Source organism: Lepidochelys kempii, chromosome 2 (genome assembly GCF_965140265.1).
Source record: "Lepidochelys kempii isolate rLepKem1 chromosome 2, rLepKem1.hap2, whole genome shotgun sequence".
NCBI classification, from domain to species: domain Eukaryota; kingdom Metazoa; phylum Chordata; order Testudines; family Cheloniidae; genus Lepidochelys; species Lepidochelys kempii.
The window spans coordinates 108,910,395-108,925,714 of NC_133257.1; the positions used below are offsets into that span (position 1 = coordinate 108,910,395).

The 15,320-nt window shown below is 39.6% G+C and overlaps 1 protein-coding gene across 1 annotated transcript in view; it reads left to right on the forward strand.

Moving 5' to 3' along the window:
* MBOAT1 (membrane bound glycerophospholipid O-acyltransferase 1) overlaps positions 1-15,320 on the forward strand; it is a 91,700-nt gene that overhangs the window by 64,199 nt on the left and 12,181 nt on the right. Inside the window, exons 6-9 of the mRNA XM_073331898.1 lie at positions 2,078-2,132; positions 3,377-3,560; positions 5,230-5,422; positions 12,962-13,065. Of these exons, the coding sequence (XP_073187999.1) occupies positions 2,078-2,132; positions 3,377-3,560; positions 5,230-5,422; positions 12,962-13,065 (536 nt within the window). The remainder of the gene's footprint in view (positions 1-2,077; positions 2,133-3,376; positions 3,561-5,229; positions 5,423-12,961; positions 13,066-15,320) is intronic.

Below are 15,320 nucleotides of genomic sequence, written 5' to 3' on the forward strand. Positions count from 1 at the left end.
CTCCACGCAGAGATCTGAGCCCCACTGCGCTAAGCACTGTATAAACAAATAACACAGAGACAGTCTCTGCTTCAGGAGAGTAGTAATCTAGGATTTAGGTAATATCTAACAAGTGTAAATAGACACATGACGGGGGAGGACTTGGTAACAGCAGAGGCGGATGAATTTGAAATTAATCTTTTAAAAAGTCCTACAGATTAATTGTAGTGGTAAGTGCTTATTACCTTACAAGCTTTCATACTATTAAAAAGAACGGAGTACTTGTGGCACCTTAGAGATTAACAAATTTATTAGAGCATAAGCTTTCGTGGGCTACAGCCCAATTCGTTGGCTGCATAGAATGGAACATATAGTAAGAAGATATATACACAGAGAAGGTGGAAGTTGCCATACAAACTGTAAGAGGCTAATTAATTAAGATGAGCTATTATCAGCAGGAGAAAAAACCTTTTGTAGTGACAATCAAGATGGCCCATTTACACAGTTGACAAGAAGGTGTGAGGATACTTAACATGGGGAAGTAGATTGAATATGTGTAATGACCCAGCCACTCCCAGTCTCTATTCAAACCCAAGTTAATGGTATCTAATATGCATATTAATCCAAGCTCTGCAGTTTATCGTTGGAGTCTGTTTTTGAAGCTTTTCTGTTGCAAAATTGCCACCCTTAAGTCTTTTACTGAGTGGCCAGAGAGGTTGATGTGTTCTCCTATCGGTTTTTGAATGTTATGATTCCTGATGTCAGATTTGTGTCCATTTATTCTTTTGTGTAGAGACTGTCCGATTTGGCCAATGTACATGGCAGAGGGGCATTGCTGGCACATGATGGCATATATCACATTGGTAGATGTGCAGGTGAACGAGCCCCTGATGGCATGGCTGATGAGATTAGGTCCTATGATGGTGTCACTTGAATAAAGCTTATGCTCTAGTAAATTCGTTAGTCTCTAAGGTGCCACTAGTACTACTGTTCTTTTTGCGGATACAGACTAACACAGCTGCTACTCTGAAACCTGTCATACTATTGGAGTGGATAAAATGGATGCAGTTTCCATTTTCAAGTAGTTGTGACTTTATCTGTAGAAAATACATACAACTCCCTTCCAAAGGAAACCAATCCCTGCCCCCAACCTCTCCAAAAATAGAAGGAAAAAGAGGGTAAATATGCTGGTGCATCCATGATGGGTGTTCACTTAAATGTATCAGTGTTTGTTGTTAAATGCATGCTATGAAATATACAGGCTATACAATGTTACATAGTTAATGTTAACTTTTGCATTTGAGTGTTCAAAATAACATAATTAATGTTCTGTTAATCACACAGGGCTTTTACATAAGAAAGAGAGTTTAAGCACACTACTCAAGTGTCAAGTGTCTGTTTTACAATGGTGGGTATAGTCAGTGCCCAGGAGTTGAGTGTTTAGAGTGCAGTGCCCGGGCAGAAGGAAACTCAGTTGGAACTCTCGACTATAGTCGAGACCTGAGCAACTCCTTCTTTCCCATGCCAGCAGCCAGTTCCTCTCCCTTGGCCAGTCTTCTTGCTGTGAATTGCCCCTTTCCTCACACAGGAATAAGGAGGAAGCTTGTGGCAAAGGGGACCAGCATCTTCTGGGAACAGGGATTTCCTGGTACAGAGCTATAATAATAGTCACTGGGGATGTATGCTGGTGGATGGGTATTATGCAGCTCACTGCCTACTTGGAAAGCTGTTTCAATAGGTACAGAGAAGGTGAGATGGGGGAGAGCTCATGTTGAAGAGGAGAGAATGAGGAAGGGAGATGGATACAGAGGAGGAGGAGAGCCTTGTAGGGAGAGGGGGGAGGAACCTATCCTAAAGTACCCATTCTCAGTACTTCAGTGCAGTCTTCTGAGGATGAGCATGCTTGACTTAAAGGATGGAAAAATGAATAAAATTATTACTGTTGGTAACAATGAAACACAGGAAGGCCTGTGACTTTAAAATCTCCAAAAAGTGCCGACAGCATATAACCTCTGAGCTTGGGATAATTTTCTGCAGTTATTTTTGGAAGAGTCTAATTTGATTTTATTCTGTCATGCCTATTATTTATTCTTGCTAGGAATAGGCCGACGACCTGAGGACCTCACTGCTGAGCAAAATCGGCTTGCCGTAAAGTAAGAATTTACTTCTCCCACTCAGTGTGTCTTTAACCTCATCTAAGTAATAATGGTCTGTGGTGTTTTTAATTCCTCCCTGAGTCATTACCAGGAGTCAGATTTTCCCCAGTCATGTGTGACTTTTTTAAAAAAAATCATTGTTAATGTAGGTACTGCCTGCAATCCACCCAGTGCCAAAGGTGGATACTGTAATACTTATTAAGGTAATTCTTGTTCTGAAGTTAGCGTCCCAACCATCCACACATGAGTTCTTCATTTCCCCCTGACTGAACCATACACCAAGAGAGCCCTCGTTTCCCCAAGGCCGGGTTTAGACCCTGTTTCAGCAAAGTACTTAAGCACATGCTTAAATCCCATTAACTTTAATGGGTACCTATAGTTCAGCAACTGCTTATGTGTTTTGCTGAACCAGGTCCTTTAATAAAGCTGTGCTCTTTGGATCTTCAGGTTTTCGTCTACCTTTTCACTGTGGTCTGCTATTTTTCACATTAGAATACTTCTTCCCCCCGCCCCTCATCAATAACTACATCAAAGCACTAATCCATGTTAAAACTGCAAGGCTGAAGTTTGCCCCTGACACTTCAAATATTGCTGTTTTTTTTAAAAAAACCCTCTATCAGCAGTTTCTGGACACTGATGCATGTTTCTCCTCCAACTCTTAATCTTCCAAGTACAAACTTTGATACTACTTTGATACTGTTTACCAAAAGACAACTGATGCTGCTTATCTATTACAAGCATTCCCCCCCACCCAATCTTGTTTTAATTCCACTCTAATTGTGGAATGAAAGTTAAATCTTTTTTGAATAGGCTGAAAGTTACAGCAGTCACTAACTTTGATCCTCGAGCTTAATACATTTGAAACTTTGCTTAGAGGCAAAATAATTAGTTCCTCAGTTTTCAAGGTTTAACTGTGAGCCATTGGAAAATTTACCTAATTATTAGATGATGGAACTATGATTGTCATCTCTTGAGAAACTAAAGTTTGTAGAGAGGTTTATATAACATTTCTACAGAGACCCATTGCTTTGTGTCTCCATTTATCATTTAGTACACAGCTGGCTGTAAAAATGTAGAGTACTCATGATTGAGGTTCTGTTGTATGTAAAATTTTAAATACACTCGATAGAACTGGCTAAATAGTATGTTACACTGTGTAATTCCAAAACTTATCAAAAGTACTCATGAAACTTTTTGCTATATTTTACCTTGTTTTGTTTTGTGTGTGGATGTTTTGACAGAATAAGACCTTCCTTACTGGAGTATTTGAGCTATCTCCTCAATTTTATGAGTGTCATAGCTGGACCTTGCAGCAATTACAAGGACTATATAGCCTTCATTGAAGGGAGGCATGTGCATATGAAACTTTTAGAAGTGAACTGGAAGCAAAAGGGTTATGACAGACTTCCTGATCCTTCTCCAACTGTAAGTTGTGAAAAGCCAAGTATTTATTGCAAAGGGCTAGAGAATACTGCTTTGCATGTCTGACTCCTATAAAGGCACCTGGTTTAAAACCAAACAAGGAAAACTGCTTGGGGTATTGTGCCAGCAAATATATCTGTTTTCTGCTGTTTGTGTTGATAACAAAGCTAGGGGGGAGGGAGTTGGCATCATCCCTTTGTTCAGAAGAGTACATAGTGGCTCATTGGTTGGTGAACACCATATGTGTAAGTCTCTCCGTTCACAGTAGGAACATACTGTAGATTCTGATTATTATGAATTGTAATTCAGATTTAGACAAAAGAGAGAGAACATTTTACAAAAGAGAAAAGCTGAAAAAACTATTGTACTGTAGAGGACATGCTAGATGCAGGAATCATAATTGATTAAATACTGTAAGTTGCCCAGATGCATTTCAAGGAAACTTGGTGACTGTCTTAAGGTATCTTTGAAGCTATCTTTTAAGTCTGAAAAAGATAAATCCATTGCAAGGACTTTATCATTTTTGTTTTGTATTATTAAATATTAACTTGATACTCCCACAAGTGGCATTCATGTATTGCAGAAAAATGCATGGGCCAGATACCTCTGTTACATTGGAGTGACTCTGGATTTATACCTTTGTAACTGACTGAGAGCAGAATTTGGTTCTGCATATTCTCTTTGTAATGTGGAATATGTATGTATACAGGGCCTCATCCTGATCTCTCTCTGGTGTAATCTGCTGACAGTGTAAGTTAAGTCAGAATCAGGCCCACATTGTGTCACTTGCATAAATTATATATATATGCAGGATAGACAAATTAGTATTTTTCTTTAAAAAGTTAAGCTTTAAAATGACATTAAACATTAAAGTTTTTCTGTGTATATTCAGTGCATGTGAAAAAAAATATTTAGGAGCTAAAAGTGAGTTAGTTACATCAGTGTTTAAATAATAAATGGTATATTTTTTATGCTCCTGATATCTGGAGTCTACTCTTATGGATTCACCTGTTTGCAATATGAACGTATGAGTGAATCTGTTTACTCACGATGGATATGTGAAAGCCAGTTACAAAGCATTCACATAGCTTACACCTATAATTATGATTTCTGGAGTGCTAGGGCACTAACTACACATTTTTAAAATATATATTTGTTAGGTTAGGTGCAGGACAGTATCTGTCTAAGTCATTTTGAGAGGCACTTTCAGACACCTTGATGGATGTGATGGAAGAACCTAGATCTATAACAGTCTGATTGTACTGGAAATCAGAATATTTGGTGCTTCCAGCAGGAATCCAGTAATCAGTTCCTGTGCTTAACTGCACAGATGGGGAAACTCTCTGTTTCCCATCTTACTTCTGTGTTCTCCTCAGGGCACATCCAGCAGTTCATGTGTGGTGCTTAGGTGAAGGACCATGGCCCATTTTGGCTCTGAATAATTCTTTAATTTCTATTTGTAAGATTAATTAGGAAAATATATCAGCTGATTCATTATACAAGCTGGTCCTTGTTACAAATTAATTATGAGGAAAAAGAAGCTATTATTAGCTGTTACCAGTCTTATTGGGTCTTTAGTCAATTTATTTTTGTAAGTGGGAAGCATTATTTTGCTTTAGTCTATTCTGATAAATGATCACATCAATGTTTTATTATTCATTATGCTTTTCAGGGGGCTGTGATATACAAACTGTGTATCACATTTGTATCTCTCCTTTTGTTCTTGACACTTACCAAGACCTATCCTGTTACATACATTGTTGATAGCCAGTTTATCAATAATACATCCTTCTTGTCAAGACTTGGCTACCTGTATATCGTTATGCAAGCATCGAAGCCAAAATATTACTTTGCATGGACATTAGGTAAGGATGACTAAATGGCTTATTTTGTGTCCAGATAAATTTAATACATAAACAGTGGGGTGTATGAAATTGTCATAAAACAATTACTTTTTTTTTTTAATTTTGGGCCCAATCCTGCAATTTCCACAGCACCCCTGCATGTGAGCAGAGCCCCACTGAAACCAGTGTGGGTGCACAGTCCGTCTGTGCCCTGCTAGTTGCACAAGGAAAGAGATTTGGGGTGCTGTGGGTATATTGACTATAAATCTCAAAAGGACACTGTCAAATAGTGTAGGCCAGAAGTTTGATCTACTTTAAAACTGTTGTCAGTTGGCAGCAAATGTCCCTCCTCCCCCGTACCTGGGGGCAGATCTTCAGCTGATGTCAATTATTATAACTCCATTGAACTCAGTGAGGAGGATGTGACCTCTGGAATCTAGATGTGTAATATCATTGATGTGAGTATGGGTGTGTGTATGTAACACCTCGCCCTTACACTTGCACCGTGTTAATTGTACCTAAATTACTTTTATTGGTATTCTTAATACTTTAAGAAGAAAAGATTGTATCCTTTGTGCCCTGATTGTATTCCCTGGCCCCAGTCCTGTACTTTTGTGGGGCAGATGGGGGCTTATGGAGCCTGTGATCACCCTAGTAGTTACAAGGCCGTTGTAGATGTGAACCAGCCTATCCAAAGCTGGGAATCTCTGTCCAACCATGCTTATGGACTTGTCTGTAACTAGAAAGTTGTCCCGCTTTAATTATACTAGGGAATATGCTATGCCAGCATAAGGCGCCTTATACCAGTATAGCTGCACCCATATTACTGGTATGACTATATTGGTAAAAAAAAAAAATCACACCCCTAACTGCCAATTATACTGGTACAAAATCTGTAGTGGTCCTAGTCACATTCAGTCCCCATCTCCTGTGGATGACAATCCTACACACTTACTTGCAAGGGAGAAAGGGAAGCAGGGTGTGGGCGGAGATAAGGATGGTCAGGATTGGGTGAATTGACCCCTAACCCTGCCCTCCCCATTCACTTGGGTACAGAGCAGCCATAAGGCAGAAAAAGAGTCTGGTCCGCTATACTGAAGAGAGAGCTCTCCTGCATGGGACGAGGAGTAGCACTGTCAGCTGCTCAGGTGTAAAACTTCCTGGCTAATCAGTCTTGTAAAATTCTTCTCATCCACTCACCTGTTTATTTTTAACACAGTACTGTACTGTATTAGCTTTTTTCTTTTTCTTTTTCTTTTCTGCTGCCTGATTGTGTACTTCTAGTTCCAAATGAAGTGTGTGGTTGACCAGTCAGTTAGTAACTCTGGTGTTCGTAACTCTGACTTGTTCTACTTGTAACAGTTTTGCAAGGCTATATTCAATATATTTCTTCCAGTTTTGTCTTTATTGAGAGAAAATTCCGCAAAGAGGAAAATATCAGGTGACACTGAGAGAAGGAAATAATAGGGACAAACAATAGGTGCGAGACAGTATCTGAATACACTTACAAACCTTGAGCTACTCTAAACATACAAGGCTTTTAAGAAACTCTCTGTGTTACTTAGTAACACCTTAAGTTGTTGAATTGGAGAATATTTAATACAATTTAATTTCCAACAATTAGGGTGAGGAAGATTGATCCTGTAGGTCAGGCATTGGACTTGGACTCAGGAGGACTCTGTTCCCAGCTCTGCTTGAGACTTCTTGTATAAACTTGAGCAAGTCACTCATGATTATTCAGAAGGTTGAGACCCATTGTCTGCATGTGTTTGTGCACACCAGTTATTACTATAAATTGGGCATTTGCTTGCCCTAGTGCATATTTACAGCAATTTGTGCAGCCAAAGAATTTGTGCAGACCTTGGGCTTCAGCCTTTTAAAATCAAGCACTTATTACTGTGGCTAAGTTTCCTTATATGTAAAAGTGGGGATCATATGCCTGTCCACCTCACACCAGTGTTTGGAGGCTAAATTAAGTGAAGTGAAGCTCACTGAGATGCTCAGATGGAAAGAACTTTATAAGTGTAAAGCATCCTTACTATTTCACTACTATACTGGTTCCTCCCTCCACCCCTCCACCCCCTTTACTCTTGGATGATGAAAATAGACCATTTGTTCTTGCTTGTTCTTTTACAACCTTATTCCAGTGCTACCCTACTGAAGTGCAAACACAGCTAGGGAGTGTTTGAAACCAAACCATATTTCCAATGATATTTTAAAAGGAAATAAAAAAACAGCTCTATTAAATTTTATGTAAACTGCCCACAGAAGAACCCCCCTCCCAATTCACGCACCTAAAATTGTTTCCTTTAACAAAACCTAAATTTTGGTTCTAACCCACAGACTACTTCCTTCTATTAAATGACATTAGCCTTTAGGGCTATTGGGCAGATCCCAGGCAGAGTAAAAGCAAAGGGGTTTTCTGACTGTTCACCAAAGAAAAGTAGCCTGTGTTGCAAAATATTACAATAATCCTCATATCCCCATGCAGCAATGCAAACACCATTATACTGAGATCACTCTCTACCAACTCTTCTAATGTATCGATAGTTAAACCTGTTCTGACCATTCTTACTGAGTGAGAATGTGAAACAAGTGTTCTTATTTTCCCCCTGAAAAATGGATACCATCTTTCTCTGCGGTTGGATAGAAACAACAGCATTGACTGGAACAACAGCTCCCAAGTGGGACTGATATCAGTCAGTGGGTTTCAGTCTTCACATCTAGTGGGCCACAGGAAGAGCACAGACAAGTCCTTTCAGTGTTGCTGCTAGGTATATATATGGAAATGAGGCAGGACACACACAAAGGAAGCATAGGATGGATAATGGTGTGGGGAGAGGGAGGGATGAAATCTTAGGAGAAGATAGGGGGATCTAAAACACTTCTGCAAGGAAAGGGAGAATCAAACATTCCCAGAAGGGAGCAGGCTAGAGAGGCCTATAGAAAAGAAAGTAGTAAATGGCTTGGATTTTAGGGTGGGGAATGTGTTTCTTAAATAATAACTTCCAAAAGTAACTTCCAAAAATAACTTCAGACTGACACTCTGTTGCCCGCACCCCCACATATACTTTTCTTTTCTTTAATCTTCTTCATTTGTGTGTCAGAGGCGATCCCTTGGCAAGCTATACTGAAATGAAAGGGTGAGAAAGACTGTGTTTGCTGAATAGAGAAGATCACCAAAAGCTTCCTTATATGTAAAAGTGGGGATCATATTCCTGTCCACCTCACACCAGTGTTTGGAGGCTGCTACACAGAGGCACAAATACCTGGACATGGAAGAGGAGCATCATGGAAGGGGCTAGAAAAGGGACTGTGAGCATTCAGACTAGAGCTGTGATAAAGTGCAGGAAAATAATAAGTGGAAGAAAATAGTTGGGATTGGTATATGTGGAATAGAAACGGCTTTGGGATAATAAATAATTCAGAGAAATAATTTATTTTAGTTGGATATAGATTTAGATTATTAGAAAACTGGAAAAATGTGGGTAGTAAACTAGAAACACATTATTAGAGAGAAAAACTGCCTTTGGATTTATGACGTGACTTAATCTTGGAGACTGCGGAAAAATCTTGTGAGTTTTGGGAAAGCATGCTCTGTCTAGTGGTGAGCGAGGCTTCTATTATCTATGTTACAGATCCAAGCAACAAAATGGCATGATTCCTCCCCACCCTTTTCAGTTAAGCTGTCTGTTGTGTGGAATAGGGCATTATATAATCATTTACTAAAACTGCCAATAAGCAGTTGCTGTTTCCAGAAAAGGACAGTCATGTTATTGTGTGAGGCACATTGCAGAATTCCTCCAGATTCATGAAAAGATAGAAAATTCAAGCATTCTGGTTGGGAGCATTAAACACTGGAACTTAGCTGTAAACTTGACTAAGACTTAAAATATGTATTATTAAAAACCATTTAGACCTGAATTCCACAATCTGATAGACGGGGTGGATCCCACATAAGCAACTAACCAAATAGGGTTAAATTCTGGCCCCACTAGAGTTAATGGCAAACCTCCCATTAGACTTCAGTAGGTCCAGGATTTTATCAGTAATTTGATGACTGAAAGGTGGCAATTCTTCTGCACTCCAGACTACTTTATGCTGCATCCAAACCACTTTTGCACTGGGGCTAACAGACCTGTTTTAATACTAAACACTGGAATGCAGGTTTTATCCACCTTTGCCTTTAATTAGGCGTTGCAGCCTGTGGAGACTAAAGGTCTCAGCATTGTGTTGGGATCAAGAAGTAGCATTGCAGTTTGAAGTGTATGTGTGGGAGATGATTCCCTATTGCATGGAGCACAGTTCTTTAAGGGGTTCCCTGGCTGCAGCGTAGAGGGCAGGATGGGGCCAGAAGATTTATGGCTATACAGATCTTCCAGTTCTTGGTCCTGTGCATACACTGGCAGCAAAGAGGCTACTTCAGCCATTGTCTACAGGCATGTCAACTCCACAGCCTGTGGAAGGACATTTGTGACCTTCCTGCGGACATACTTAACACCTAGCCAGCAACCTGGGCTGACTGTTCATCTCACGATTTGGGCCTATGGTATTGTAGCATGCAGCCGAAAGGTATTGTAGCATGTAGAAAGCCCGAACAGCAGTAGACATTAAGGCAAGAAGGGACTAAATATAAGTTTTCTTATTTAGTTCTAGCAATCTGGCACCAGCAGTGAGCACTTGTTATTGATCTAGTAGCAGACACTTTCTTGTTCAATAAAAGAAGTAAAACAACAAGCAGAGTTGTTTTTAGATTGTTAGGATCAGAAACCAAGACTTGGAAGCCTCTGTTTCCAGGAGCTTGTCAGTGAAGTGGAAGGTTAGGGGAAAGGTCCATATTTTTCTGGTTAGAATACTGCTTTTAGATTAGACTGCATCCCTGAGTTGTACTTCAGGGTTATCCCTGAATTTGTACCTAATCTCATAACACTTTGTAAGAGAGACCAAGACCAATTTTGAATCTCGAGACAGAAATGCTGACTTCATTTTATAAAAATGAAAAGCTCAGCTTTATCTTCAGTTTTCTTGATCAGGCTTGTCATTTATAATGGAACTAGGCAGAAAAATCTAGCAGTGTTTATACTTTCATTTTTTCCTTCCAATATTTATAGGCTTGGCTGTATTTAGAGACCTAAAGGTTATGAGTCCTTCCTGTCTTCTCAGTATGCACAGAGAAAGGGCTTTTGACAGAGGCAGATTAAAAGCAGGATCTTTGAAATCCAGACCCAATTATCAGAGGGGTTCCAGAGCAAGACAGAACCCTGATTTGCTCCGTGGGAAAGAATGCAGCAAGAGCTGCTGCCCATGGAATTCCACTGGGCTTCCTGAATAAGGAAGAACAATGAGTCTTCTAGGAAGAGCATAGTATGTGAAGATGGGCTGGGTGAGTGTCCAACCTGACATGAACCAGGCCTCCATTTCTGTAGGTTGTTTGTACATCTCAGTATTTGATGTGCAGAGACAGTCTGGTATTAAGTGAGGCACTGAGCTGTGAGATCAACACAGAACTTTGTATAGGGGGTGTTCAAAAGTCATCACTAAAACTTAACGTTTACCAAATCTTAATAAAAAAAACAGAAACTTGAATTTGAGACACTGCAGTAGTTCCTCCCCACAAGTATAAGGAAATGGTTGTATCTGTGATACTGCACTATGTGGCAAATACTGATACATGTTAATTAGGGATGTCGATTAATCGCAGTTAACTCACACGAGTAACTCAAAAAAAGTAATCGCAATTAAAAAAAGTAATCGCGATTAATCGCAATTTTAATCACACAGTTAAACAATAGAATACCAATTGAAATTTATTAAATATTTTGGATGTTTGTATACATTTTCAAATATATTGATTTCAATAACACAGAATTCAAAGTGTATAGTGCTCACTTTATATTATGTTTATTACAAATATTTGCACTGTAAAAATAATAAACAAAAGAAATAGTATTTTTCAGTTCACCTCATACAAGTGCTATAGTGCAATCTCTTTGTTCTGAAAGTGCAGCTTACAAATGTAGATTTTTTTTGTTACATAACTGCACTCAAAAACAAAACAATGTCAAACTTTAGAGCCGACAAGTCCACTCAGTCCTACTTTTTGTTCAGCCAGTCTCTCAGACAAACAAGTTTGTTTACATGTATAGGAGATAATGCTGCCTGATTCTTGTTTAAAATGTCACCCGAAAATGAGAACAGGCATTCACATGGCACTTTTGTAGCCAGCAGCACAAAGTATTTACATGCCAGATATGCTAAACATTCATATGCCCCTTCATGCTTTGGCCACCATTCCAGGGGACATGCTTCCATACTGATGACACTCGTTAAAAAATAATTAGTTCATTAAATTTGTGACTGAACTACTTGGGAGAGAATTGTATGTCTCCTGCTCTGTGTTTTACCCGCATTTTGCCATATATTTCATGTTAGAGCAGGCTCGGATGATGACTCAGCATGTTGTTCGTTTTAAGAACACTTTCACTGGTACCTTCTTTGCATTTTGTCACATCAGCAATGTGAGATTTCTAAAGATGGCTACAGCACTCCACCCAAGGTTTAAGAATCTAAAGTGCCTTCCAAAAGCTGAGAGGGATGAGGTGTGGAGCATGCTTTCAGAAGTCTTAAAAAAGCAACACTCTGATGCAGAAACTACGGAACCTGAACCACCAAAAAATAAAATCAACCTTCTGCTGGTGGCATCTGACTCAGATGATGACAATGAACATGCATCAGTCCACACTGCTTTAGATCTTTATTGAGCAGAACCCATTATCAGCATGGACGCATGTCTTCTGGAATGGTGGTTGAAGCATGAAGGGACATATGAATCTTTAGCACACCTGGCACATAAATATCTTGCAAAGCCGGCTACAACAGTGCCATGCAAACACCTGTTCTCACTTTCAGGTGACACTGTAAACAAGAATTGGGCAGCATTATCTCCTGCACATGTAAACAAACTTGTTTGTCTGAGCGATTGGCTGAACAAGAAGTAGGACTGAGTGGACTTGTAGGCTTTAAAGTTTGACGTTGTTTTGTTCTTGAGTGCAGTTATTTTTTGTGCATAATTCTACATTTATCATGAAAGTTGAACTTACAAAGAGATTGTACTACAGTACTTCTATTTTTCAGTTCACTTAATACTATTTCTTTTATTTTTACAGTGCAAATATAATAAAAATAAACATAAAGTGAGCACTGTACACTTTGTATTCTGTGTTGAAATTGAAATCAATATATTTGAAAATGTGGGAAACATCCAAAAACATTTAAATAAATGGTATTCTATTATTGTTTAACAGCGCGATTAATCTCGATTAATTTTTTTAATCGCTTGACAGCCCTAATTTTAATGCAACCCTGGTATGTGTATGTTTTAGTTTCATAATAATTAGAAAAACCCTTTCTATTCATTGTTCTTTACTAGATTTTTTCTCCACCCTAAGAATTTTCTTATTGTTTATTGAGCATTGTCATTGTGTTCAGTGTCTGACAGACATGTAAAAATAAATGACGCCTGCCACAGTCTAATTTGAATAGTTTGCATTGATGTTACAGCTGATGCAGTCAACAATGCAGCTGGCTATGGGTTCAGTGGTGTTGATGAGCAAGGCAATTTCCATTGGGATCTGCTATCCAACTTAAATATATGGAACATTGAGGTGAGTTAAAAGAAACAAAATCATGGTATAATTATGGAGTGATGATTATGATGTGGTTCATTAGTAACAGGGATACATTTTTCTCTGCCAAAGGTGTGTCTAGAATTAGTGATTTTGAATTTTATCTTTTGGACATATAAATTGTATTGGTCACACTTCATAGGAAGGTTACATTTGTAAATAGTTTCTAAAGAGCTAATAATGTTTTAATAAACCATTAATTATTGTAGAGTTCAGCAGGTCAATAGATTGCTTATAACAATGATTTATAACCATGATAGCATCTTCTATTTATGTGCTTGTAACAATCTGTTGTTACTATTTTTAGTATTTGTATTGCAATAGCAGGTAGAGGACGCACCTGAGATTAGGGCTCGTCTGTGCTAGGTGATGTACAAATACACTGTAAGAGACAGGGCAGGCCCCAAAGAGCATATGTTCTAAATGGAAAAGACAGACAAAGGGCAGAAGAGGAAACAGATACAGAATGGTGAGGTGACCTGCCCAAAGTCACAGAATATGTCAAGGAACGAGACAGAAATAGAATTAAGAATTACTCCTACCTCAGTTCCCTTCCATTAGACCACACTGTTTCTCAGAACATCTGTAATGTATTCTTCATGTCAGTGGCATGCTTTTAACATGCATTAGTCCCTTACAAAATATTTATAAAGGTACCCTTACCATAAAGTGTGACCAACTTATTTTCTGTTAGTTTGTCGCCTAGGATAAATATCTTCTGAGTGCTAATTGCATGAGAAAATGTCTAGGAGTCTGCAATAGGCCATTCCCAATTTCTCCTTCTACAGATTTATTTTCACAGAATAACAGGAGCTCTCCATCTACAATTCATGATTTATTATTTTAGAAGGAAAAGCAGAGGAAACCAATGAGTTAACTGCATTGTAGCTTAGTGATCTATCAAAAGACACAGTCTGGTAACTCATCTCTAAATTTTAGGGGCCCCTATAATTCTCAGTGGAAAAGTTGAGAACCATCACTATACCCTCTCCCTTTCATCTTCCCTTTTTTATGCTTGTCTTAGCCCTTGCCCAAGCTTGCATCCATCACTCTTGGAGTATTTTTCCTTGCTCCTTTTTTGCAGCACCCACAGTGGCTGCACAGCTCAAGTGTAGAAGCACTCGCAGCCAATTGCAGATGGAAGTGCACTCAGCTTCCCCCTTGCCCCCAGGACCTGAGTGGGGAATCTAAAATAGATTGAAAACAGGAATGGGAGTGCTCACTGTATCAGTCAGAGAGGAGGGGAAACTGGGGAGGAATGTCGCTAAGCAAGAGAAGCTGTGAGTTCCCCAGTACTTTAACCCATTCGCCTATCCTGTAGACCTCATGCACCCTTCCCCTCTCTGGGTCATATGGGCTATGGGGGAGGGTCTGGAGAGGGGACTCCCTTGGCAGGATAGGAGCAATGAGGCCATATCAGCCCCAGAACCTCTGTGATGCCACAGCCTCATTTCCATTTTGAACTTCCCTTTGAACTGATGCTGTCTGGTCTGGCTGTCCTTATGGAGAAGGCTCCTCTAAGAGCACAACCTGTAGGAAGAGTCCCACGGGGGGAGGCCCTGGTGGATGGAGGGAGGTCTGAAACGACGGGAGGCCACAAGGTGCAGGCTCATTTTTTTTCCCCCAGAGTGGGGCAGGCAGGGTTAAATATTAAACGGGCCCATGGGATTGTGGTTGAATAGGAAATTTTAAAAGGCTGATTTTTTTTATAAGCTGGTGACTTGGGGGTTATGGTGGGGGAGGAGATAAATGATTCAGAAGACACCTAATTGCTCTTGATGTTAGTCTAAATAAGTGTCCTCTCATTACTAGTCCTCCCTTTTGCTTCTTGCCTTTGGTTTGTAATGCTCACTTGTTGCACCTTGCCTTTAATGGGACTGTGAGCTCTTCAGGGCTGGGACAGCATTTTCCTGAATATTTGTATGTCACCTGTCACCGTGGAAACCCCCTCCTGAGAGATTCTTTTAGGTACTGTACAATACATGTCAAATAGTAAGAGCCACCTACGTGCGTAAAGCACTTCTGCATTTGAGCCGAGTGCTAAATGTGGCTGCTGCTGGCACCATTTGATCATGGCCAGGTGAAAATACACTCAGTGCAGGTAGCAGACTGTCAATTAGGAAGTGTTGTGAAGTCTTTTAGGCACAATGAAAGACTAAGTATGTGTGGAAGGCATCAAAGATTTGAGGTAACTTCATCACTGATCCCCTCTATGGTCTGCCCAAAGAATGCCC